Here is a 26,178-nt window from a genome sequence, read left to right as displayed (position 1 = left end):
TAGAACCTTATTTGCGGGATAACGCTCCCTAGGAAATTTTTTTTATATCTAGAGCTCAAATCCACGACCTCTGATTAAGGAATGAACAATCATATTCACTGCAATGTTGATGGTGTTATTAAAGATTTGAAAATTCATTGTTAATTGAATTTCTCTATCATAATATTTATGTACAAGGTGTATACATTTTAGAAATAGATTTTTATTTATAACAATAATAATTTTCAAATAAAAATTTAAATTTCAAATTTTATGATCAAACGTCTATTTTAAAAAGCTCAAACCTTCCTAATAAGCTTTTTACGTTATGGATCCAATTTTATTTGAACATTAAAGTTTTAACATGGAACAATTAAATACTAAAAAATAAAATATGTACCTCCGTACAATCACGGATCAACAATTGTGAAATAAATATTATTTTCTTCGTTTTAATTTTTTGTTCTACTTGTTTTTTTAATTCATTTAATTTTTAATTTTTTTATTTCAATTTTCTACGCAATACATTTTACATATTTTTAATATAAAATTAGTAAGGAAAAAAGAATAAATATATCCTCAAACTATCATAAATGGTATGCAAATATCTTCCGTCATACTTTTGGGACATATTCCCCTTGCCGTCCAAAAATTAGAGCATATATACTCTTCATACTAAAAGACATACCCGTGTCATAATTTTATTCACTGACCAATATTTATTAAATATCGAATCGACGGATAAGATTGCACTACATGTCCCTATTTAGTCTTCCGTCAGAGTGAATGACATATATACTCTAGTTTTTGGACAATATAAACACTAATGTCCTAAAAATACGATAGATGGTATCTATATACCATTTATGATAGTTTAGGGATATATTTATCCTTTTTTTCAATTAAAAATTCAATATAATAACTCTATTATTTGAAATTTTGTGTCAAATTAAGATCGGAATTTTGAAAATCTAAGAAATAGTACCCAAAAGTACTCTTATCTTAGTACACGGGTCCCTATGCTATACATATTTCTTCTGCAATTTCGTAGAAAGGTCCCTCGTTTTGTCTCTTTCCACTCATTTACACCCCCCACCCCCTTTTTCTCACTTAACGCGGTTAAATCTTTGTTATCCTTGGTTTGCAAGTTCGTTTGATAGTTCGATAGAATTATACATGTATTAATAATATAAAATTAATTGCAAGATAATTTATGTAAATTTTACTTAAATGGATTACTATATTACAAATTGAATATTATTATAATGTCCACATTACTCTGATTTCAAAATGATTTTATTTTCATAATTTAAATTTCAAAATCTCTTACTAAGTGCTTCATGAAAAACTAAAGTCTTTTCATACTTTGGATAACAATCTTCTATTTCTATTCAAAAAAAATAAATGGTTCTAAAAGCTTAAATTAATATCTCAACCTTCAAAAATAAACACTTTTCAGAAAATAAACACTTTGTACTTCTTAGAAATATAGCTAATGCTATAATCTATGTTGCTTGAACTTTTCAAAAATAGTATATGATACATGTTAAATTTTTCCAAAATAATATAATTCTATTTGAAATATTTAATACGTAATAAATTGATAATATTATTTGAAAAGTCTTAGAAATGCTATAAGCATATGAGAGATTTGAAATCAAATCTCATCCGAGTCCTTTTACAATCGATTAAGTAGATAAAACATGTAGTATAATATCTCAAAAGGAATACTATGAGATCTCCCTACTTAATTATCGAGCTTTTTAAGTCTGACAATGTATAATTTAAATTTCTTAACGATAATTCATTAGAGGATAAATCTGATACCAACAGTTACAATAAATTCAGCTTTAATAACATATGTTTAATTTTTTACCGCCAAAAAATTCGTAATTATACTTTGAAATATGTCGATCGAGCTAATCTCACCAGACGTCTCATCTCTTATGTCGACAATGTAATTTGTTTAGAGGATTCACATCTCTTATGTAATGTAGTTATTACATATGAACAGATTTATCCAATGTTCACCCAAAGAATAACGATGATGAATTTTCAAAGTTTTTTTTTTTTTTTTTGAAAAAAATAAAAATAATATTATGGTGGTTACCCCACCCACCTTACACCAAACCACCTCTCTATTTTAGCCACTTTCACCATTTCTTCTCATCACCAAATCTCTCTCTTTCTTCACTCCTTTCACTTCCACTCTCTCTTCAATCTTCTCCATTAATGGTGATTTTGCTGTAACAAGAAAATATGTTCAGATTATCTGTAGTTATCCCTTTTCTTACTCTCCTCATTTCTGTTCTTATTCTCTGCTTATTAGGACCAAAAATCCTCTTACCTCGCCAAATCTCCATTTCTGTACCTGATGAACTCGACGATCTTTCCCTTTTTCACAAAGCAATTGCTGCTGAAACCACTTTTCCAAAACACCCATCACACAAAAAACTCCGTCTTGGATCCGCTACTGTTCGTCCACCCAAAATCGCATTTATGTTCTTAACAAATTCAGATTTACAGTTTTCCCCAATTTGGGAAAAGTTCTTCAATGGTACTAAACCTGTAGATCCACATCTATACAATATCTACATACACGCTGACCCATCTATCAAGATTTCACCATTAATGGGTGTTTTTAAAGATCGATTTATTCCGGCGAAGAGAACTCAACGTTCGTCGCCGACACTCATATCTGCTGCCCGGAGATTACTTGCTCATGCTTTACTTGACGACCCATCGAACTCGTATTTCGCTCTTATCTCACAACATTGTATACCTTTACACTCGTTTAATTACTTTTACAATTTTTTACTTGATACCCAGAAATTGTCGAGGAAAATGGAGTTTCCTAGTTATATTGAGATTCTTGATGAATCTGATTCGTTATTAGATAGGTATAATGCAAGAGGGGAGAATTTAATGGAACCTGAGGTGAAATTTGAGGAATTTAAAGTTGGGTCACAGTTTTTTGTGCTAACAAGAAAGCATTCTTTAATGGTGATTAAAGATAGGAAGTTATGGAGGAAATTTAGGAAAACATGTATAAATGTTGAGTCTTGTTATCCAGAAGAGCATTATTTTCCTACTTTGTTATCAATGGAGGATCCTAATGGGTGTACTAAGTATACATTGACAAATGTGAATTGGACTGATACAGTTGATGGTCATCCACATACTTATCATCCTTCTGAAGTTTCTTCTCAGCTGATTTATGATCTCAGAAAGTCAAATTCTACATATTCATACATGTTTGCAAGGAAATTCTCACCTGATTGCTTGAACCCTTTGATTGAAATGGCAGATTCAGTCATTTTCAAGGACTAGTTCTTGCTTGAGGCAATGGTAAGTGATGATGCATACTTTCTTTTTTTCTCATTGAGTTATGTTGAATTGATTTGGCTGAGTTTACTTTGTAGAATTAGGGAGTTTAGTCAGTACTTGTGTAGGTGGGAGGTAGCAAGTATGTTGTGAGATTAACTGTGAGTATGTTGTGAGATTAACTGTGAGTAAGATGATCCGAACACCATGATTATCGTAAAAAGTACTCCCTTCGATTCGATTGTTTGTGTACTCTCCTTTTTAGTCCGTTTCATAAAGTACTTGTCTTTCCTTTTTTGACACTTCTTTAGTTCTAACGCTCCATGCGACATGTTTAAGAACATATGATTAAAGGGCATTTCGGTACTTTCAACTTATTTTTAGTTTAGGACCACAAGATTTGAAAGTCTTTTGGCGTGGAGTGAAGGGAATTAGGGCTTTTCGAAATGGATGGTTGTGATATAATATTTTTTTTTTTTGAGAATGGTAAAGTTGTATTCATCAGCAATGAGGGTATGCTGGCAACCAAACAAAAAAATTCCAAGGCGAAGTAGTCATGATTACAAATAGCCTAGGAAATCTACTAACTGATTTACATCATCTATACCCTCTTCTTTACACCAAAAATATAGAGTATTAATGCAGTTTTCTTTAACTTTCTGCATTGGGTTAGTAATATTCTTAAAGCACCTATTGTTTCTTTCCTTCCAAATTGACCACCATATGCAAGATGGAACTAGATTCCACCATTTTTTCTGTGTTTTACTTCCCCCTCTTCTCATCCAACAGTTTAATAGGTCAGCAGTATGCTCAGGCACCACCCAAGGATCTTGAATAATGCTTTGAAACAGATACCATATCTGGGCAGTCACTCTACAGTGAAGGAACAAATGATTGTTTGTTTCCTCCTTCTCATGGCAAAAGAAGCACCTAGAAACAATCTGAAATCCTCTTTTTTTCAGTCTCTCCTGAGTCAGACATGCTCTTCTGCACACTAACCATGTGAAACACTTTATCTTGGTTGGGGTGTTGGATTTCCAGATTTGTTTCCAAGGTCCAGCAATCTCCCCCGGCTGTGTTGCCAGGTCTCTTTTGTACATTCTTCCAACAGAGAATTCCCCATCCCTATCATGTTTCCATCTGATTGCATCAGGATTAGTGTTGAGTCCCGGAAAATCTTCCAACCTCTGCAGTAAATTGGCTACTCTATCCACCTCCCAGTCATTTAAGAGCCTCCTAAGGGTTATATTCCACCCTTGTTGAGACCACATCTCAGCAATAGATGCTCCAGGGTTGTCACAAAAAGAGTACAAATCTGCAAAGTCCTCCATGAGGGAGTTCTGTCCTATCCACTTGTCTTTCCAAAAAAGGATCCTAGTCCCCTCACCCACCTTGTAGCATATGTTCCTCGTTAGTTTTGGCCACAAATTTCTGATAGACCTCCAAACTGAGACCCCATAGGTGCTGGTCACAGTGTTGGATGTCCATGAATTAGTTTGTCCATACTTGCTAACAATAACATCCTTCCACAGAGCTTGCCCCTCTTTACCAAACCTCCATAGCCATTTTGACAGTAAACACCTATTTTGCAGACCTAGATTCTTAATGCCAAGACCTCCTGATTTCTTGCTTAGTTGGGCAGTTTGCCATTTGACCAAGTGAATGCCCTTTCCTTCCTTGTTGCCCAGCCAAAGAAAATCTCTCCTTAGTTTATCCAATCTGTCTTCCACCTTAGCAGGTAGGGGGAAGAGAGACATAACGTAAGTAGGGAGAGCATCTAAGACAGAATTGATCATTGTTATTCTTCCTCCCAGAGATAGGTATTGTGTCTTCCAGGTGGTATAATATTCTAGAAGTGATGTTGGAATTGATAGGTTAAAATGTTTTTTTATAGAACTTGACTATTTTGGTTCTAACGCTCCATGTGACATGTTTAAGAACACATGATTAAAGGGCATTTCGGTACTTTCAACGTATTTTTAGTTTAAGACCACAAGATTTGGAAGTCTTTCTGGAGTATAGGGAATTAGGGGTTTTTGAAATGGATGGTTGTGATATAATATTCTAGAAGTGATGTTGGAATTGATAGGTTAACAATGCTTTTAATAGAACTTGACTATTTTGTTGGTGAATAGGTCTCTTCAATATGGCATATTTTTCTTTTGAGGAATTATTTCAATCTTAACTAGGTGGGATTTTCATTTGACAAAGTCTTAAACTTTTGCATATTCATGTGAAAATTGGAATTTTTTCTTCTTCAAGATACTTGTTGTGTTAGTAGTTTTGCCACTTACAAGTAGTAGTTGTGAAGGTTTTACAGATTCTTTGTATGATATTTTTTAAAAGAGTATGTAGCTATCCCTTGTGACACATCTAGCAAGAAATTTACAACTTTCACATGTGACACATTTTCTTTTTTCATTTGCACACTTTTGATTAGTCAAACTCTTGAATATACTATAGTATGAAATCTTGAAAATGTTGCACCTTGTCTTTGTATGTCACACCTTATCTCTTATGCCACTTTGTCTTGAACTACAACCAAATGAAAGGACAAGAGAAAGAACAATAATTGATCAATTGAGTACTCTATTAGAAAAATACTCTATATATCAATTGAGTATAGTACCATCTTTCTTTCTCTTTTTTAAATCTTGATTGGAAGTTTGGACAAGTGTCTTAATCATCATTTAGAAAATTAGGAGGTTGGTTTGGTATATATGAGCCTAATACACCCCTATGTGTCAAATGAAGCAATGAGATAGTGATTTAAAACTGACACTTGTTTTGTTTTATTTTATATTTTATAACAGGTGATGATGAAGGAGTGAAGACAAATCAAAGGCAAAAACTTTGATGATGTTGTGAGGACAAAAAAGATTGGTTGTTGTGTAGGAGTAACACATGTGGGAATAAGGTTTTTTGAAGGGTTTGTTAAAAACAACAATGCCCTCAAACCAAGTAAATCCCAAAAGGGAAGTATCCAAACTCAAAGCTTGGATGAGCTTTCAAAGAAAGCAATGGAAAAGCTAGTTTTAGTAGTAGTAGTTGAGGTGGTAATTTGATGATGTAACATGTCTTAGTGGTAGCTTCTAGTATTCATTTGGTGTTTTTGTGTGTGTTGTTCTCTATATTGCTCGGATTCTTTAAAAATATCGTCGTCGTTTGAGATCTTCTAAAAGCTATGCTTTTTTGGAAGATCTGATACGAATGCGACGACAATTTTGGAGGGTTGGAGCAATATGAGTTTTTCTTGTACATATATGGCAAGTATATATGTGTTTTAGGTGAATTATTATGAGAGAGATTAGCCTTGAACAAAATCAAGAAAAGTGCTCAACTCATTGCTTTTTTTTCCACTACTTGTGGAAATGGATCATTGTATCAAAACATTTACTATCCAATGTAGTAAATGATTTTTAGAGAAATTTTCTTTGTGCCCTCTTGTTTGTTTACTCAAGTTCATAAAATTGGAACAATACTTTTTCTAGGTTGTCTTTATTAGAAATTTCTTTTGTCTTGTTTTAATTTATGTGATATTATTTGAATTAATACGATTTTAAAGAAAAAATGAAAGACTTTAGAACTTATGGTATAAATTTAAATTCTTCATGAATAATGACTTCTATTGTACCAACGTTTACCTTCAAAAAAATAACTTTTATCGAATCAAACATACTTTAACCATGCATAAATACAAAACCTATGGAAAGTAGTAAGTACTAGAGAAAAATTAGAGGAAAAAGGTATTAATAAGATGCTTTACCTCCCACTTGTTCTGAACTTTGGATCTTTGTATAAAAAAGTGTTAAAGAGTGATCACTACAATTTGCTTTTTGGCTTCTGTCCAAGAAAAGAATCATAATCTTATTTCTACATTTTAAAATAATTTAATTACATTTTAGTAATCTTTTTGGAAATTAAAAGATGATAATGGATAGTCAAGACAATACTTCTAAAAAAGAAAAGAAATATATTATTAAAACTTTTATTGTTGTAGAAGCACCTCAAAAAGTTGCAAATTGTCTTGGGTCCTACATTACCTTAGGATTCTTTATTGACAAAATCAAGGCAATCTATATGTAATGATAATAATAATAATATGATTTTTTGTTAATTTATTATCTATTAAAGTACATTATACATTAAATATGAACCAACCATTCTCACACCTCTTTTTTCTCTTTCATTATTAATTATAGATGTTTTGGGGTCAAGTTTTGAGAATGAGGTTATCCTGATAAAAATATTTTATTCTCAGTGTGATTTTAATATAAATTTAAATTAGTTGAATTTAAAACGCATACGTGACAACGAATGAAAAACTAACAAAAAAGAGAGGAAGGAGCAAGTCTTACTTTTTTCGGTTCAATAAAGAAAGATGTCTGACACTCTTATCTTTTTAAAAGAAATAAAAATTTCTAATTCAAATTATATTTGATCGAGAGGGTGTTACCCTTATAATGAGATTATCCGATACGAATCGTGATTAATTAAGTTTTAAGTGAATATCGAATACCGTGTAAAAGTATGTCTTTCAAGTTCATTGACAAATGGATTACAATTTCCCACCACAAAACTTCTTTAGTATCCCCACCCCCTGTCGGTGCATATAATTAATATATTATTATAAAAAAATTGTTACTTTATTTGTTACGTATAATAATAATAATAAATTCATATTGAGGATAAAATATTAGAAGTTGCTTGAGATGATTGGTCATGTCTTGCGTCGATATATAAATATATTGATTTGTTAGTGCGAAGCTTTGATGAGTAAAAATGTTAAAAGAGAACAAGATTGACCTAAAATGACATAGTTATTTAAAGAGATCGACATTTTAAAAAAAAAAATTAATACAATTTCAATTAAAAACAAAATTACGATATAACATAAAAAGATCCATATATACGATGTTGTTGAGCTGTATTTGGTGATGTAACATATCTTAGCGATACCATCAAAAGTTGGTGTGGGTGTTAAGTATCTTTTCATTCTTAATATGAAGTTTCGAGTTGAACTCCTAAAAATGAAATTAACTTTAGTAGCAATCATTTTACCCTTAAAAGAAAGAACTTCCAGGCGCGAATTAAAGATTAATTGAGCTCAAAACATAAATTTTATGAATACCTTTGGTTATAGCTCAAAGGTTTGGATTTGAGTCTTGAAAATGGTGTCATCTTTGTAGTTATTGGAAACACTTTATTCCTAAAGTGAAATTTTCTCAATAAAAATTTAAATTAATCAAGCTACAAAGTAAATATCGAAGTTGAAAAAAAATAATCATGCCCCTTTTTATGTAGAAACAAGTTGCATCAATATATAGGATTAAAGAAATGATTTAACACATGCAACTATTTTTTAATATTTCATTTCTTTTTCCAGTATGATTTTTTTAGTAACATAAAGTTTCCCTTTTAGAAAATTTTATACGATGCAAATTTGAATTAATCAAAAGCAATCGAAAAACAAATGTCAATTTTAATAATATACTTTACTTCAATAATGTCCTACTTATTTTTGGACTCTCACCAACTACTGACCAATATGTTGGATTGATATTGACATGTGGGCAAACTTATCTATAAATTATTTTTTTTAAATAGTAGCAAAAAAAGAAAATATAATTATCATGAATATAGCCTAGTTATATGGTCCACATTGCATGCACAAACTCTTTTTTTTAATTATCAACAATTAGTTTATTTAATTTGATTAGTGTAGGTCTTTTGCTTTATTCGAGTCGTGAGTTTATCAAAAAAAAATATATGTTTTTATAATAAGATTATGCATACGATATGTCATTTTTATCTGACTTTATTTATAGGACTATACTGAACATTTGTTGGTGTTATGGTTGGTGTAGGATCTTTGTACCCGCCCTCAACAATTACTATTAATTTGTTTATTATTTGATTTAACTAGTTTCCTTTACTTATACATGTTCTAAACAATTATTAATTTATTAAGTATTTAATTAGGCTAGTTTAGGTTCAAATAAACAACAAAATGAGTGAGAATGGCAAGATAGAAGATAATAGATAAATTACAAATCAAATATCGAATTATTATTATGGTTTTGGTTCAGCTAACGTTAACAACTGCTTAACCTACTAAATATAATAGTAATAACTAATCTAGTTTGAAAAATTATATTGTATTTGGACCTTTTGACAGATTTAACAATTTAAGTTTGAAAAATTCCCCAAAATAATAATAATTAAGAATTACTTTTTTTTTCTTTTAAAAATGAAGAAACCAATTAGACATTTTGTTTTAAAATGTGAACCGATTTTTTAAAAGTAAATTCTCTACCTTTACAAGTAACGGGTAAGATCTGTGTATATATGTGACACATACAATTTTTATGCTTGTAGTGGAGTCTAAATGGGCTCTCATGGAGAGCTTGGGCTAAACCAAGTTTGGGCCTTGGGCCTTGTGGTTACTTTTCCTAACCAAGAAATCTTTTCATTACTCTCCTTAAATATATTAGTACTTTTTTTTTGGAAAAATCACGCCCTATACACATTTAAGAGTCAATTTTACGGGTTTTAAACATACTTTTAAAAAATTCTTACTTATAACAGTTTATTTACGAGTTTATAAACATACTTTTTTCCTAACCAAGAAATCTTTTCATTACTCTCCTTAAATATATTAGTACTTTTTTTTTGGAAAAATCACGCCCTATACACATTTAAGAGTCAATTTTACGGGTTTTAAACATACTTTTAAAAAATTCTTACTTATAACAGTTTATTTACGAGTTATGACATATCATTTAAAGTTAATTTTATTTAAAAATCAATTTCCATTTATTTAATAAATGATTAATCTATTTATGGTTTTTTATTATTAATTAATAATATGTAATTAAATTGATTTATGTTCCTTTTTTAAATCTGAAATTATCAGTTACATAGATATAGGGACTCACCTACAACATGTTTCCTTCTTTACCGTTACCACCTCCCATACGTCAATCCCACCCTCCTCCAAATCTCCCATACGTCAATCACACCCCCTCCCCCACGCTCATCCAATTCTACACGCCATTAACACACTAGCCCACTTTTACCTTCATCTATCACATCTTTCTCACCACCAAACTACACCAACTTCACAATCCTCCATTCAATTTAGTTTTTTCAACAAAATCATGTCGAAGAAAACAGTTGTAACTCCTCAAAAGAGCCCTCTATTAGTCGAAGGAACTTATACGGATGAAGTTCATGCTCCATCTTTCAACATTTTGACTCAAACACCGTCACCAAACATTGTTTGAAACTCCAGCTAGGGGTGGTTCATCTCTATTGAAAGATCAAAAACAGAAAGAAAAAAAATGACTCAAATAAAAGGGTGAGTCCGATAAATCGAAAGGAAAGAAGAGGAAGGGGAAAAATGTTGAAACCCCTTCTGATTCTAATTCTGATTCTGATTCTGATTTTGTTACTGAATAAAAAAAGAAAAAAGGAAAAAATCGATGAATGTTGAAGTTGTGAAAATCAATGAATGTCTATCTTGTAGATGGTTTTGACGACTGAGCAACACCTAAAAAAGACAAAAAAAATTTGTTAGGGTAAGTATTATATTCAATTTATTTTCACATTATTAAAACTACTGTTTTTTTCTTTAAAAATATCACATTATTCTTATATTATTTTCGAAATAGTTGTTTGGATGAAACGTGCATAAATATGATTGATATGTGTATGATTCGGATTAAACAGTTGATTCTTGGATATTGAATGATTTGTGATATAATAGTGGTATACAAATGGTATGAATTGTGTTTTAACAGTAGTGTGATTGTCTATTAACTGTATATACAAAGAGTGAGGATGGCGCGATCAGTGAGAGTGAAGTTACTGGTACGGTTGCTAGCAAATTTGGTGGACCTCGCATAGCAAAAGAACATGTTCCGGATACCACCAATTATCTTACACCAAGACCACATACAAGAAATTTGAAATAGTTGATTGCACCTTCTACTTTTTTAGAATTACATGCTAATTTTTTTTTACTTTTGGACAATTTTTTTGTGTTTAAGTATTTCATGATATATAATATCATATGTTTTCTTCCAATAAGATATCATCTACATATGAATTATTGTTTGGCTATTATAATTTCAGGATACTAGTAATATACAGATTTCATACCATTTGGATTCACTATTTTAAAATATCAGTGTGTATCCAAATTGTACAATTAATGGATGAAATGTATGTGAAATTTGATTAATATGTGTATGACACTGAATTTAATGTTTGATGGTTGGATATTGTATTAATTGTGATATAATATTGGTATACAAATGATATGCATTGTGTGATTATATGAAATTGATTTATTGTTGGTATAATATGTGTGATATAAGCTGAAGTTCGTGTTGGAATGAAACTTGAATAAGATTGGTATAAAGTTTGTTATATATTTACACTATCTTATATATTAATCTGGAATACATTTTATTTCCAAGAATATTAAATCTGTATGAATAAATAATGAATCGCGTATATGAAATCTGAAATCTAAAATCTGTACAAATATTTACACTATCTTATATATTAATCTGGAATAAATTTTATTTCCAAGTATATGAAATCTGTATGAATAATTAATGAATCACGTCTATGAAATCTGAAATCGGAAACCTGTACAAATATTTACACTATATTATATATTAATTTGGAATAAATTTTATTTCCTACTATATGAAATCATAAAGAAATCTACATTAGCTTTCTTTTGATCTAAAAAAACTCGCACACCAACATCATTGTGGATACTAACAGAGGGACATCTATCACTAACTATATATTTTATCTCTATATTGTGAATATTAGCATCTATCATTAGCTGTGATGTTATCGCACTTACTAGACCACTATAAATACTAGAATACTCATATATAATCCCCTCCATCTGAAAACCAACATATTTCCCTGTTTCATTAAAAAAAAATAACAATTAGTCTTACATAATAAAAAATAATAAAAAATTATACACACTTATTATTATTTTTTCATACAAAAATCATTCAGACAGTAAACTACAAACAGATTTCATACCCAATTAAATACAAATTTCATACATACAATCATCATTTATACCAAATTTATATATTTCTCATACCAAATAGTTCATTCCTTTCACACAAATTTATACATAATTGACAAAACTTATATAAACAATAACATTTCAAATTTCATACCAACTTAAAACATTTTTCATACAATTATTCAAAATTCTAAATAACTTTTTTTACTAACTAGTTAACACACTTTCATACCAACTTAAAACAACTGTCATACAATTCTTCAAAATTCTAAATAACCTTTTTTTCACATTAGTGAATACACTTTCATACCAAATTCATTACACTTATACTAACAAATTCATTCAAAACTATACATTTTAATTTATTTTTTCAGGAAAAAAAACAATAATCAATATAATAATTTGGATCTACGTACCCAATCTACAACGATAAAAATATTTATATGTTATACATTTATACTCAAATCTTTCATATATTGCGGCAACTTCTCACGAAATCATTGTTTTGCCAGTATAAAAAATAACCAAAAATAAATAAATATAGTGACATTAAACCCCTACCAAAAAACAGAAACTTACCAAGAAAATCACTAATATTACAGTTTCACAACAACTAATACGTATTATGAACAAAACGTATTGTTATACAAAAAAACATATCACATTCAATATAGTGACGATGTACAAAAACAAAATCACAAAATGTGATTTACAGTTTCATTTTTTTTTTTCATTTCACTGAAATCCAAATACAAATAGTAAACAATTAAAAATACTAACCTGAAGGATCCCATCTTCCGCCATGTTTAATTAATATTGATACGTAGTTGTCCATCACAAAAAAAATAGGATTTTTCAAACAAAAAAAAAACTTCAATTAGTCGCCAGTGACAAAATTTCTGGAAGAAAATTGAAGAGAGAGAAACGTGGAAGAAAAATGGATAAAATCAGATTTTTGAATTAATTTTAACAAATTAGAGTGAATTAAGAAAACTGAATATTCTTAATTAGTTTGAGATTCCTTAATTCATGCTAATTAATAATTATCTTAAATTAATTAAAATTTAATTGACACCCCTATTTCCTTTTCTTTTTTTTTCATTTTTTCCTTATTAATTACATATTATTAATTAATAATAAAAAACCATAAATAGATTAATCATTTATTAAATAAATGGAAATTGATTTTTAAAATCAAAATTTTGAATTAATTTTAACAAATTAGAGTGAATTAAGGAAACTGAATATTCTTAATTAGTTTGGATCCCTTATTTCATGCTAATCATTAATTATCTACAATAAATTCAAATTAAATTACAACCCACAATTTCAGTTTTTTACTTTATTATTTCTAATTCCATTTTTTTTTTAAATTTTCGTTTATCTTTTTATTTATTTTTTAAGTTTTTTCCAATTAATAAAAACATTTTTTTTAAACTTGTTATAACCTGAAATTTTTAATGTTATGGCTTGAAAGTCTAAATCTACTGTTATAGGTTGAAAATAGTACTATAATATATGTCATATATGAAATTTACACTTGTTTTTTTAAATACGGAATGAGCAGGGAGATCTTGTATTTAGATTTTATAAGTTGTTTTTTATTAATTTATTTATTAAATTACAAGGTATTGATATTAATCTAATGCTATGTATTGAGAATTAGAAAGTCCTATTAAAATTTGTAATATTCACTCTTAAATACGTTATTTATGTCTTTTTTCTCTATTTTGAACTGATTTGGTATAGTTAAGCAAACATAAAAGAAGTCGATAAAATAAACTATCTAAATCAACAACAACACAATTAGTGTAATTTCGTAAGTGTAGTCTAAGGAGGGTGAAGCATATGCAACCTTACCCCAAAAGTAAAAAAGTGGAAAGAACTAAAATTTAATTGCTGCTTTAAAGTTATTTAACTTATAGCCACTCTTAATCCAAAATTTAAATTTAAACAATATAATAGATAAATTGTGAAGCTTTCCACCATGAAATTAGTAGAATTCAGAGTTCAAATTATTCGAGAAAAGTTTAAATTTATCCTATCTGACTTCTAATATAATTTTAAAATTTTCCTCAAATTAGAAGCTCATTAAGGATCATTAAAACATTTTTACCCCTAATGATGTATAAAATTAGACCAAAGACGGAAAATAAAAAGTAATATTTAAAAACACTTTCGAATTATTAATATTTCATGTATTTTATATCTGAACTATTAACTGTTTTCTTTTCAACTTGATTATTGTCATCTCAATATTTGAACACGTCTAATTGAATAGATAACTATAATAGTTCAAATTTAAAAAATTAATAGTTGACAATTGACACAATAAACTTGTGTTTGATCGGAAAAGAAAACGACTGATAAATAAAGTAAAATTCTATAAGTTAAAATGTATTTTTATCATTAACTCAACAAATCGACTCCTTTTCGAAAGGAGGGGAAGAGAGCGGCACACGTAGTTACGCTTCAGACCTCAAAATTTCGACTGAAAAAAAAAACAGTTACACAGAGAGAAGAGAAGAAGAACGAAAACAAAAACGAGAAAATTATGGGATCGGCTGATTCAGAATTGGATTCAATTTTTCAGGATAACAAGCGTCATCGTAATCGTCTTGTTCCGATCGGTACATTTTCGAAAAACCCTAATTTTTTTATAATTTTTGCAGTATTGGATCGTCTGAAATAGTTAAATTTTGTATTTCATTGTGATGTTGTTTGTATAAGTATCTAATTGTTACTCAATTTGTAAGGTTTTAGTTTTCTGGGAATTTTCCTTGGTAAATATGATTTATATGTGCGGATTGACCTGTGCTTTAGATTTATCTTCAAATATATATAAAATTTTCAGATCAAATCGAGCTCAAACGATAATGATTATGTATCAAACTCAAACAAGAGGTTGGAGTTGATTGTATGAATCCTTGTTGTTTATTTAAGCTTATTTCACATTATCATTATACTAATGAAAAATAATTGGAGCTTGATTTAGTAGTCATGTAGCATGAATCAAATTCAAGTCTAAATCTCAATATGTGCTTGAAGCTACTCTCATGAGTTTTTAGGTTCAAATTCCATCATGATAAAAACACTAGGTGAGTTCTTCCCATCTGTCAGAGGTGGCTCACCTGGTATCCGTTGTTGGTGGGAGGTGACAAGTATCTTGTGGAACTAATCGAGGTGTGCGCCAATGCGCCAACTGGCAAGGACACCATGGTTATAAAAAGATGGGGCTAAGTTGATTAATATGTAAACTTGCATCTTTGTGTTGGAGCTTGAAGCTCTTGCATTTTACATGATAGTATTTTCATTTTATGAGAATTCATTTTGCTCCTTTCACTTTGCTCAATCACACACTACACATATTGTGATTTTTCCTTTGCTTTCGATGGGAAAAGGTAATTCCACATGATGGTGGACTATATTATCTTATCAATTCTGGAAAGCAATCAAATGTCATTATTATGTTCTGATTTCATATATTTAATACGACTAGAACTTAGTAATTTAATCACATCTAGTCACACTCCTCTAGAGTTTGAAGCTGCGTAGGATCTATTTTTACTGTCATTGGATAAACTAATCTCGCTTCAAAATGAGATTACTCACACTACTGTTTTGAATAATTACCAGGGATTGCCTCTGTACTTGCTGAATATATGCCACTGCCTTTTGGCTAAAATTCTTCTTCTTTCAAATAGAAAATTTGTACCAAATATTATGCTTCTTTTGTATTTCCCAGCTGTTGAATGACCCACTGTAAATGAAATAAATTTTTGAGTCATGTCCCAAATGATCCTTAGGAGGATATTAAGACATTTTATGTCCCTGAAGTATTAGTACCTAATTTGTCGAAATATAGGAGGTTCTTTGGCTTGTAATTCCTCAATGTTTTCTTTAGTGGTAGTCCCATAATGATAGGGATGAAGTAAGAACCGAGCTCTAATACCCATAGGTTATAACATTATCGAAGTTTGAAATTACCCTTACTATTTTGGTGCTGAATGCTGATTATTACTACTCCTGGGTTAGTTTCTGCGTCGGTTAAGCTATGAGGCAATCCATCTTACTTGCCGCAAAAGAGCACTTCAGACTCTGAGCTGCTTTCTGCCTCTCTTAAGCGACACAATAATGTTGCTGTCCACAACATGCTGGCACCCTTTTTGAAACCATGGGCTATTGAAAATTGAAACTGCTTCACGTGATGCAGGTGGTTCAGCCGATACGATGTGGTAAGTCCGCAGTCTCACCTGCAAGAACAGGCCAACGTAATGTAGTAGCATGGCTCAACCACAATGCATTAAGCTTACAATTGAACCAGCAACTCTTTTTCTAGTTTCCTCTTTCATTTTCTCCCCACCTTGCTAAATTTGCTTTCAATTTTCAAGTTTTACGCTTTCGGCATGCTTTGAACATTATATAGGACTTGTTCAAAGTACAGGATGTTACAGATTGCTCTAGGCATGTATGTCAATGATGGTAATTCAGGCTCGTCAATTGGATCAATAACTGTTATTGACTCAAGCTATATAAATAACTTTATAGGTTGGGGTTGAGCTTAAATGTGATAACCAACTTCTCCTATTTCCAGAAAAAGCAATAATGAACTTTGCAAATTCATGTCTTATTAACTATATATCCCAACCATCAAGAGTAAATCTTCCTGGTTCATGTTGAGAGAAACAAAAGCTGAGAAGACATTGAACCTACAGAACACTCCAATGCTCAAGTTTTTTAGTAAATTAGTTTGAGTTACATATGGTGTGAAACTGATTTTTGATGCCTGCTTTACTGCTAGTGAGCAGGGAAGTAACCAGAAAATGTTGCTCAGCATGTCTAGTTCCTTCTTTATGGTCTTGTATGGAGTGGTAGTATATGTTTCTGCTTATAAGTCAAGGTCATTTGGTCTTCCGTTATGAATTTTTGAGAAGTGATACATTTCTGCTGCCTTACTTTCCTGTGAGATATCGTTCGTGTTAATCTTCCCAATCCCTGTTGATCGTCCATTGCTTCAATGTTTTTGGCTAGATTGTGGCTAAGCACTCCCAACTCGTATTCTCATTGTGCAATTTATGACTTTGTCGATTTCAGGTGCATTTCTCACTGCAGGAGTGCTGACTGCCGGACTGATTAGTTTCAAGCGAGGAAATTCTCAATTAGGTCAGCAACTAATGAGAGCTAGAGTTCTTGTTCAAGGTGGTACAGTCGCACTGATGGTTGGGTCAGCATATTACTATGGAGATAATTTCAAGCGCGCTGGATGACTGACTGCCAAACGACTTCCTCATTCGTCTGTCATGAGTTGATTTCTGCAGGGAAAAATGATTCCTTATCTTGCTAGGATGCAATTTCTTTGCATGGATGTCGTTGCCACCCCAACCACTTCCCCATCACATAGGAAAGAAAAATAGAGGAAAAGTAATAACAGAGTGAAAAATAATGCTAATGTTTATGTGGTTTTAATCTTTATGTTAGTTGAAATTGATTAAAATTGTGTGTTGCTTCTGAGGGTCAAATTCGAAAAGAAGAAAAGAACTCTTATTCGAAAAGTATATCGAAAAAGGAGATATTGAGTTTGAACTTCATATATCTTTCAAATTTCAGCAATTTTTCACATCTACATTTAGACTATAGTACAGTAGGTTACTTGATTTTAGGTAGGAGTATTTCTATTCGAATGATATTTCACATCTTATTTTTAGTTACATCTTAAATAGTGGCTAAATATTACTCCCTCTGGTCCAATTTATACGTACTTTAAATTTTTTGAGATTCAAATTATACAAAACTTTAATCAATATTTTAAAACAACATTTATCCATCAAATTCACATGAGAAAGAACCACAATTTGTAATACTTTTCATTCTACTATTAAATATTTAACTTTAAATCTTAAACTCCAACTCGAGATCAATGATGATAAAAATTGACCATTTAAACTGAGTTTATGTTCTTTTGTCCCATAAGCTCGAACTCGAAACCCGTGGTGGTTTGGAGGTAATATAGATTTGAGGTTGCGGAGAGGAGCTAAATACGGGTAATTATAGTGACATGGTGGGTAGTGGGTTACCTTTTTGTTGAGCTACAGCCATGGATGCAATTTTGAAGAAGAAGCCAAAGTGCGAAGGGTAAGGAGGAATTGTAAAAATTTCTCAACAATTTTCAGAAGAAAAAAAGAAAAGAAAGGTAACGCACAATAATCAAAGCCACGTAGGTGTTAGTATCATTCTTTTGTATACATTGCACGTGCCTTTTTTCAACTCTGTAACTCTGCCTAATGCCCAACATGTCGACACCTTTCCCTTTTATATATACTGTGTACCTTTTATTTCTCTATTTTTTTTCTTTTATTTCCCCATTCAGATCTTGCATTATTCTCCTGGTTAGTCTAGTTTCAATTTTATCTTGATTTTGATGTGTCTAGATTTGTTTCTTGTTGTGTTTTTTTGAAGAAATGAAATTGATTTGATTGTGGAGGGGTACTTTTTATTTGATGGGTTTGTTTTTTTTGGCTAAAGTTTTGATCTTTTTCAATTTGGTTTCATCTGATCCAATTTAATTATGCATTGCCAAGACTAGTGTATATCTTTGAATGTTGTGATTCTTTTAGTTTTAATCAATTGTTATGTGTAGTGGTTCTTGGAATGGATTTGTGTATTTTGAGGGAGTCAAGTTTGTGAGTTTCTTTTTTTTTTTATAAGCTTGTGTTCGCCTTGACTAATTCCACGGGTACTTGTTGTCGCCCTCCATCACAGAAACTCTGTCTACGTAGGCTTGGACAAATGGTAATAAATCACTTAGTGTTTATGAACTGGTGGTTAGATTATCTATGGGGTGGAGTGTTGGTGGATCAATAACTTGCACGTCTTGAAAATGAGAGTAGTGGAGAATGAGGATGTTGAGATGGATGTGTGAGCATATTAGGAGAGATAGAATCAACAAAGAAGCTATTCAGGACTAGGCGGGATCAGTGACCTACAGGTGTAAGATGAGGGAGGTGAGATTGAGATAGTTTGGGCATCTGAAGAGAAGATGCACAATTGCCCCAATGATGAGGTGTTCTGGTTGACTATTTGGGTATAAGGAGAGGTAGAGGTAGAACCGCAGAAATCTTGGGGAAAGGTGAGTAGACATGACATACCACACCTTCAGTTCATAGATAGGAAGATATGGAGGTCGAGGATTAGGGTAGAAGGTTAGTAGGTAGTCGAGCATTGTCTAGTTCCCTTATTTGCTGCAGTTACTGTATTATCCGTCGTTATTGTAACCATTTTCTTCTTATGCTCTTTCAAAAACAGCCGTGTAATTGCTGATCTCATTGTTTGGTTTCTGTTTTTATATCTTCTTTACTGAACTTACAATCTTATATGTTGAATCCTTGCCTTCATTCCGCAGATTCTGAGGATCAATAGTTAGTTGAAAATGTCTTCTCCAAGCAAAAGAAGAGATATGGATGTTATGAAATTGTAAGAACATCCGAGATAAAATTTTCTTGCTGTCATGGATATATTTTTGTAGATTCTAAACAGTTTAGCTGTTTCTTCATCGTATCTGATCAACCGGCATTTTTAGTTCATATGGCAGCTTTTGATTACCAACATGTGGTTTCTTTATGTCATTTTCATTTTACAGGATGATGAGTGATTACACCGTGGAGACAATTAATGATGGAATCACGGAGTTCAACGTGGAATTTCATGGCCCAAAAGAAAGTAATGTCATGAAGATATTTGTTTCACTTTGTCTTTTATTGATTCGTGGCTTTGCTGAAGGATCATCTTCCCCTAGATTGGCTTTCTCCTTCTTAAAGTTAGTTTTTGAAGAGAGGGCAGCAATTTTAATTGGATTAGTTTTTATATACGGTGATACAGCAATTTTAATTGGATTAGTTTTTATATACGGTGATACAGCAATTTAAATTGTTTCAATTATGTATCTTAGTTATCTCAAAATGTCTGTTCTAACACTCATCATTCTACGTTTTAGCATAAGAATAACCAATCAAAACCTTCATGCTCTCAGTCTTGGAAGTAGCTTTTCCACCAGAATCTTGCGCTTGTTGCTTTTCCCACAGAGCAGCACATTGCATATTATATGATATTGCTATTGGAGGTGCTAATTGCTTAGATAACTATGTTTCTCAGACTCAGGTGTTTATCTAGACGTCGGATGCTTCATCACATAAATTTTAGCATTCAACCCCTGAGTGCGGATACAGCCAATAAATGTATATTACGACATATAGAAGTACATATTTTGATTAATAAAAAATGTTGGCTTACAACTAATGAAATTTAATTCCTATAAGCACCTAATATTTATTCATAAGTCTGGTGTTCTAGCAAAACATTCTCATACTTTCTTTAACTATATATATATATATATGATATAAACCAATAATCAACCCAAAATCCTAATCAGTCTATACTTCTTAGTCATAGATGTAGTCAAAGCAGTCAAGACGTTGACCAAATTTAGTGTGGATCTCACACCCAAATCGTGTCCTTCCGACATGGGTGCGATAGGTATTTTGATGGGTCAGAGCAACATAGGATAATGCAGACTGATACATTTAATTGGTCGTAAATATGCTTTTTTTTCCCTGTACTTTGCTAACTATCTAAATTGTTGCAGGCCTTTATGAAGGTGGAGTCTGGAAAATAAGGGTCGAGTTGCCAGATGCCTATCCTTACAAGTCTCCTTCCATTGGGTTTCTCAACAAAATATTCCACCCTAATGTTGATGAGCTGTAAGCTATATATACATTCTTACATTCTTTCTGTATTTTAAGCAACTACCTTTTTTTCTCTGTTAGTCACATGTAGGAAGTTGCGGTAGATAGTTTGTATGTATGGTAGCCGCAGTTCATCTTTTAATCTCTTTGTGGAACCTCTGTAACACAAGTCTATGTAGTTGAGGAAAATGTTAATGCACTATTGCTCACGAGATTCATCTGTTATTGCAGGTCTGGCTCTGTATGTTTGGATGTCATCAATCAGTCATGGAGCCCTATGTTTGGTAATGCGTACTGCTAAGTGAACAAAGCATTAAGATTCTTAGGGTGAAAAATGCTTAACGGCATGAGCTCTTACTTCTGCCTAGTTTGTTTCACACGTATGCATTTCACTTTATCATATGACTGAAGTGTTTCTGCTCGAGGTTCTTTAAGCATAGGCTGTAGATATGAACTAATCGAAGACAAAAAAAATTGTGTGGTGACACCCTGTAGGCTAAGCTTTATATAATAGAAGCTCAACTCTTGTTCCACCGTTCAGAATATGTTACAAAATACCTTCGAAATGAAAATTACTAGACGTGTCATTCTTGGTTTTATTTAAGGTAAGTGACATATAATTTAGTTTTGTCTTGTACTCCATATATCTTCATGTTGATAACATCATAAAACATTTATAAACTGTGAGCTCCACGATATCTGACCAAGCATATGCTGGTGTGCAGATCTCTTAAACGTATTTGAGGTTTTCCTGCCACAGCTTTTGCTATATCCGAATCCTTCGGATCCATTAAATGGTGATGCAGCCTCACTGATGATGAAAGACAAGAATCAATATGAGCAAAAAGTGAAAGGTGATTATTTGACAACCATGGCTGACGTGCATGTTACAAAGATATTATATGTTGCAATTCTTCTTTTATCTGAGAATGTGAAACCAGTGACAGTATCTTACTTGTTGTTTCATGATGCAGAGTATTGTGAACGGTACGCAAAGAAGGAGAATGTCGTTGGCACACCAAAAGATGAGAGTGATGATGAGATTAGTGAAGAGGAGTTCAGTGGACAGAGTGACAGCGATGACGAAGTTGTTGGACATGCTGATCCTTGAGTGAATAGACTAGGATCCTAAATGGAGATCATGGTTTTAGTTCATTTTTCTCCTTACATGTAATATTCGATTCGTCGTCGTATGTAAATCTAGGTGCCAAAGGTAGTTTAGGGACAATATACATAACCTACAGATGTGTGATGAATTTCAGTCTCTGTAGAAACTCTCCACCTTATGGTCAGTGTAACTTACTAATATATGTGTTAGAATTCAGGTTCTTGTTTTAAACTTGTCTTCGAACCTGATGTGTTCGTTATCTTTAAGGTTCTTAGCGTTGAATTCATTTCACTTTTGAAATTATGAGTTCAGAATTCAATATTGATTGAATTCATATATTATATTATGTTTAACTTGTCCTTGTTAATTATTTCATGAAAGGGATGTCTACAAGGTGCTTTATTTCTTAAGTTGTTGGTTACTACTCTAGAAGTTGAGCCAGCAAAAAGTGACATAATTAATTACCTGTACATCAGTGACAGATTATTTAGACTATTACTCCCTCGTCTCAAAATAAGTGTCGCTTTAGAAATCTAAAACAATTTTGTATCTTCTACCAATTATACCATTATATTTCACATTCTTTATAGTGTGCATATTATTTCTTAATAGATGGGATTTTGCCTAAGGTGACGCTTATTTTGGGACGGAGGGAGTAATAGATATAACTGAGAGGGTAAAAAAGTTTATATTATCAATATTGCAAGTCTAATATTTTGGGTTACTAATCCCACATCTTCTAAATAGTCATAAACTTTAACACGATATTAGAGCAGACATATGTAATAAGTTCATGTCGCGGTTGCCACCTATTCCGAAATAAAATATGTGATCTATGTGTTTGATAGATGGTCTGAAAGAGGAAAAAAAAGACAGTAGAGGATGAAGTTAAAGAAAAAATCAGCAGCCGGCCTGTTTTTGGATTTTAGTTGTTGTGTTTTCCGCCAAATGGCGCCAAATTAGTCGATTACGACTATTCAAACATTGGGAATATCAATAATCATGACTGAATGATTCATCATATCTTTATTATCATCCTATTTTTGCAGCACATTTGCTAGTATCATGCAAAAATGAACAGAGTTTTTACTTTTGCTTTGCTCTTTTTTTCATTCTTTTTCATCTTTGACACAACTGTATGTGATGAAACAGTGACTAGAGATGCATTGCTCAAGTTTCTTGCAGAGGTATCTAACAATAATAGTACAATTCTTGGTACTAATTCGGGCTGGAACTCGACATCTGATCCTTGCAAGGACAAGTGGCTTGGTGTTACATGTAACGCGAAGACTCTCTCCGTGGAGAAAATCATTCTTGATGGTTATGATTTTTCGTCTGGAACGTTTGATGTTACCACGATTTGTAATGTGGAGCCTATCGCGCACACCCTTTTCTTCCTGAGTCTGAAAAATGGCCTACTTCAGGGGAAAAACTTTGACAGTATAGATAAATGTAAGCATCTAAGACATCTTGTTCTTGGTGGAAACCGGTTCTCAGGTAGCATTCCACAATCATTTTCAAGATTGAATAACTTGAAAAGGCTTGACATATCCAACAATAGATTATCAGGTGTTCTCCCTGATTTATCTAGGATTTCGGGCTTGATTGAATTCGAGGCTCAGAATAACCAGCTATCAGGAGAGATACCTGAATTTGATTTCTCAAACTTTGTTGCATTTAATGTCTCTTTCAACAATTTCAGTGGATCGATTCCGCCTGAGGGTGATAGTTTCCCTGTTAGTAGATACATGGAAAATCCTCTGTTGTGTGGCTCCCCGTTGGCTGGAAAATGCTCATTACTGTCCGAAGATTCAGAATCAGCTGATCATGACAAGCCAAAGAGCAGCTTGTCAAGAGATGAAATTCTCATGTTTTCAGGTTATTTCCTCATAGGCCTGGCTCTGGTTCTTCTTATCCTACTATGCGTCTATAGAAAACGGAAGCAGAAGCAGCAGAAGAAGAAAGAATCAAGAATCGAGCTGATGAAAAAGGTTGCTACAGTTGATCATGACAGTACTACTACATCAATGGATCAATCAAAGAAAGGCGCGAGCAATTCAGATATCTCATCAGCTGTCATTTCTTCCGATGACAGCAACACCGCAGTTTCACAGTCACTCGTGGTTCTTACGAGTCCTGAGGCGAATAACGGATTGAGATTTGAGGATTTGCTTAAGGCTCCAGCAGAGTTGCTTGGAAGAGGGAAACATGGTAGTATGTACAAAGTGATGTGTGACAATCCCAAAATGACACTGGCTGTTAAGAGGATAAAAGATTGGTCAATAACTGGTAGTGAATTCAAGAAGAGAATGCAGAAACTAGACAAAATCAGGCATCCAAATGTGTTGCCTGCTGTTGCCTTTTATTCTTCTAGACAAGAGAAGCTTTTGGTCTATGAGTACCAAGACAATGGCAGTCTTCTCCTACTTCTACAAGGTAATTCACTCTACTAGTCTATTCTTCTGTGTATTGAATTGTGCGACCATTTCATCTAGGCATATAAACAGACACTCGAACTTGGCCTCAGCTGGCAAGTAAGCACTCAACTTTGAGAGAGTGCACATCTAGACCCCTCAAATTGGTCTCAACTGGCAACTAAACACTCCAACTCGTCCCCATTGTGTCTAATGGACACCTGAAGCTAATGTAACACATAAATCTTGGAGTTGTCTAGATGATCATTTTGTAAGTTGGAGTGTTCAACTGATACAATGGAGACGAGTTGAGGTGTCTAGATGTGCATACTCAAAATTGGAGTGTTTACTTGCAAGATGAGGCCAAAATTTGAGTGTCTGTTGATGTTTTATCAATTATGACTTTCATTTAAGAACGTAAGTTGCATGAAGGTCTGATTCTTTTTCATCAGCTAAGCATGTGAACATTCTTATTCATAATAGGTGCATAAAGGTCAGATATCAATATGTTCTATTACCATATGAAATTGTGAGACGTGCTCATCTAAAGACTTAAAACTGTTAAAAAGCGCGAACTTTTGCTTACTTAACTTTGTTGGATCAATGAATAATATTTAGGCTTTTAGGCATGTGAAATACTTTATTTAAGGTACTTATTGTCCCCTCATGATTTAAACAGGTCAAAATTCTCTTTTAGAACTTTAGTTAGAAACCTCTGTTTGCCTTATTATCTTCAACACTTGTGCATGAATCTGCTTTTCAGGAATCCAGACAGGCCAAAGATTTCATTGGAGTAGTAGACTTTCTATAGCAGCAGGTATCGCCGATGCTTTAGCTTTCATGCATCAGGAGCTTCAACATGACAGAATTGCACATGGAAACTTGAAATCATCAAACATTTTCTTGACCAACAACATGGAGCCAATTATCGGCGAATATGGCCTTATGAGCACTGCAGAAATCAATACTACTACAGCAAGCAATTCCCATAATGTCTTCCCTATAACTGATGAAAATGTAGGAGCAATCTTTAAAGAAGATGTTTATGCATTTGGTGTCATTCTTTTGGAGTTGCTAACAGGGAAAGTGCAAAACAATGGAATAGAACTTGCAAGTTGGGTTGTTTCTGTGCTAAGAGAAGAATGGACAGTTGAAGTGTTTGACAGAACTTTGATACAAGAAGGTGCTAGTGAAGAAAGGATGGTTAATTTGTTACAAGTTGCTGTTAAATGTGTGAACCATTCTCATGAGGCTAGGCCTAGTATAAACCAAGTTGCTCTCATGGTTACTACTATACGAGACGAGGATGACAGGTCCATCGATGTTTCTGCAAGTACTAGTACTATCATCTGATCAGAACTCAATGTTTCAAACTGTTCATCATTTTTCTCTTCAAGAATCTAGTTAACTATTTTTTAAGATTGAATTTTTGGACAAAGGATGTACTTATTGTTTATCATAAGCTCATGAATTACTTTACATTCAACATGTTTAGTAGGAGTTGATTTTCTCCTACTTGTAGCAATCAATGTCTTTGCTTATCTTGATTCA

The 26,178-nt window shown here is 32.3% G+C and overlaps 5 protein-coding genes across 6 annotated transcripts; all 5 read left to right on the top strand.

Moving 5' to 3' along the window:
• Nucleotides 1–2,133: 2,133 nt before the first annotated feature.
• LOC125832913 (glycosyltransferase BC10-like) lies at nucleotides 2,134–6,745 on the top strand. The gene is made up of 2 exons (XM_049512093.1): nucleotides 2,134–3,327; nucleotides 6,117–6,745. Exon 1 carries the CDS (start codon nucleotides 2,239–2,241, stop codon nucleotides 3,307–3,309), a length of 1,071 nt encoding a protein of 356 aa, XP_049368050.1. The 5' UTR covers nucleotides 2,134–2,238; the 3' UTR covers nucleotides 3,310–3,327; nucleotides 6,117–6,745.
• Nucleotides 6,746–14,781: 8,036 nt separating this feature from the next.
• LOC125832982 (RING-H2 finger protein ATL48-like) lies at nucleotides 14,782–17,889 on the top strand. Its single transcript, XM_049512149.1, has 2 exons — nucleotides 14,782–14,997; nucleotides 17,462–17,889. The coding sequence occupies exons 1-2, from the start codon at nucleotides 14,922–14,924 to the stop codon at nucleotides 17,632–17,634; spliced, it is 249 nt and encodes an 82-aa protein (XP_049368106.1). The 5' UTR covers nucleotides 14,782–14,921; the 3' UTR covers nucleotides 17,635–17,889.
• An 823-nt stretch (nucleotides 17,890–18,712) lies between these two features.
• LOC125832981 (ubiquitin-conjugating enzyme E2-23 kDa-like) lies at nucleotides 18,713–22,444 on the top strand. Of its 2 annotated transcripts, XM_049512148.1 has the most exons (7): nucleotides 18,713–18,753; nucleotides 19,767–19,837; nucleotides 20,004–20,083; nucleotides 21,006–21,120; nucleotides 21,337–21,389; nucleotides 21,831–21,959; nucleotides 22,080–22,444. In XM_049512148.1, exons 2-7 carry the CDS (start codon nucleotides 19,794–19,796, stop codon nucleotides 22,214–22,216), a joined length of 558 nt encoding a protein of 185 aa, XP_049368105.1. In that variant the 5' UTR covers nucleotides 18,713–18,753; nucleotides 19,767–19,793; the 3' UTR covers nucleotides 22,217–22,444. The 2 variants fall into 2 exon arrangements, with proteins under 2 accessions (XP_049368105.1, XP_049368104.1); XM_049512147.1 differs by lacking the exon at nucleotides 18,713–18,753 and having other exon boundaries at nucleotides 19,581–19,837.
• An 842-nt stretch (nucleotides 22,445–23,286) lies between these two features.
• LOC125832947 (probable leucine-rich repeat receptor-like protein kinase At1g68400) lies at nucleotides 23,287–24,506 on the top strand. The gene is made up of 2 exons (XM_049512119.1): nucleotides 23,287–24,424; nucleotides 24,478–24,506. The coding sequence occupies exons 1-2, from the start codon at nucleotides 23,287–23,289 to the stop codon at nucleotides 24,504–24,506; spliced, it is 1,167 nt and encodes a 388-aa protein (XP_049368076.1).
• LOC125832986 (probable leucine-rich repeat receptor-like protein kinase At1g68400) lies at nucleotides 24,474–26,014 on the top strand. Its single transcript, XM_049512154.1, has 2 exons — nucleotides 24,474–24,649; nucleotides 25,391–26,014. The coding sequence occupies exons 1-2, from the start codon at nucleotides 24,523–24,525 to the stop codon at nucleotides 25,978–25,980; spliced, it is 717 nt and encodes a 238-aa protein (XP_049368111.1). The 5' UTR covers nucleotides 24,474–24,522; the 3' UTR covers nucleotides 25,981–26,014.
• Nucleotides 26,015–26,178: the final 164 nt, after the last annotated feature.

This window comes from Solanum verrucosum, unplaced genomic scaffold (assembly GCF_900185275.1).
Source record: "Solanum verrucosum unplaced genomic scaffold, falcon-dt-bn FXZP01000016.1, whole genome shotgun sequence".
Taxonomy (NCBI): domain Eukaryota; kingdom Viridiplantae; phylum Streptophyta; class Magnoliopsida; order Solanales; family Solanaceae; genus Solanum; species Solanum verrucosum.
The sequence above is the reverse complement of the archived record's forward strand: the minus strand, read 5'-3'. Positions and strand labels throughout refer to the sequence as shown.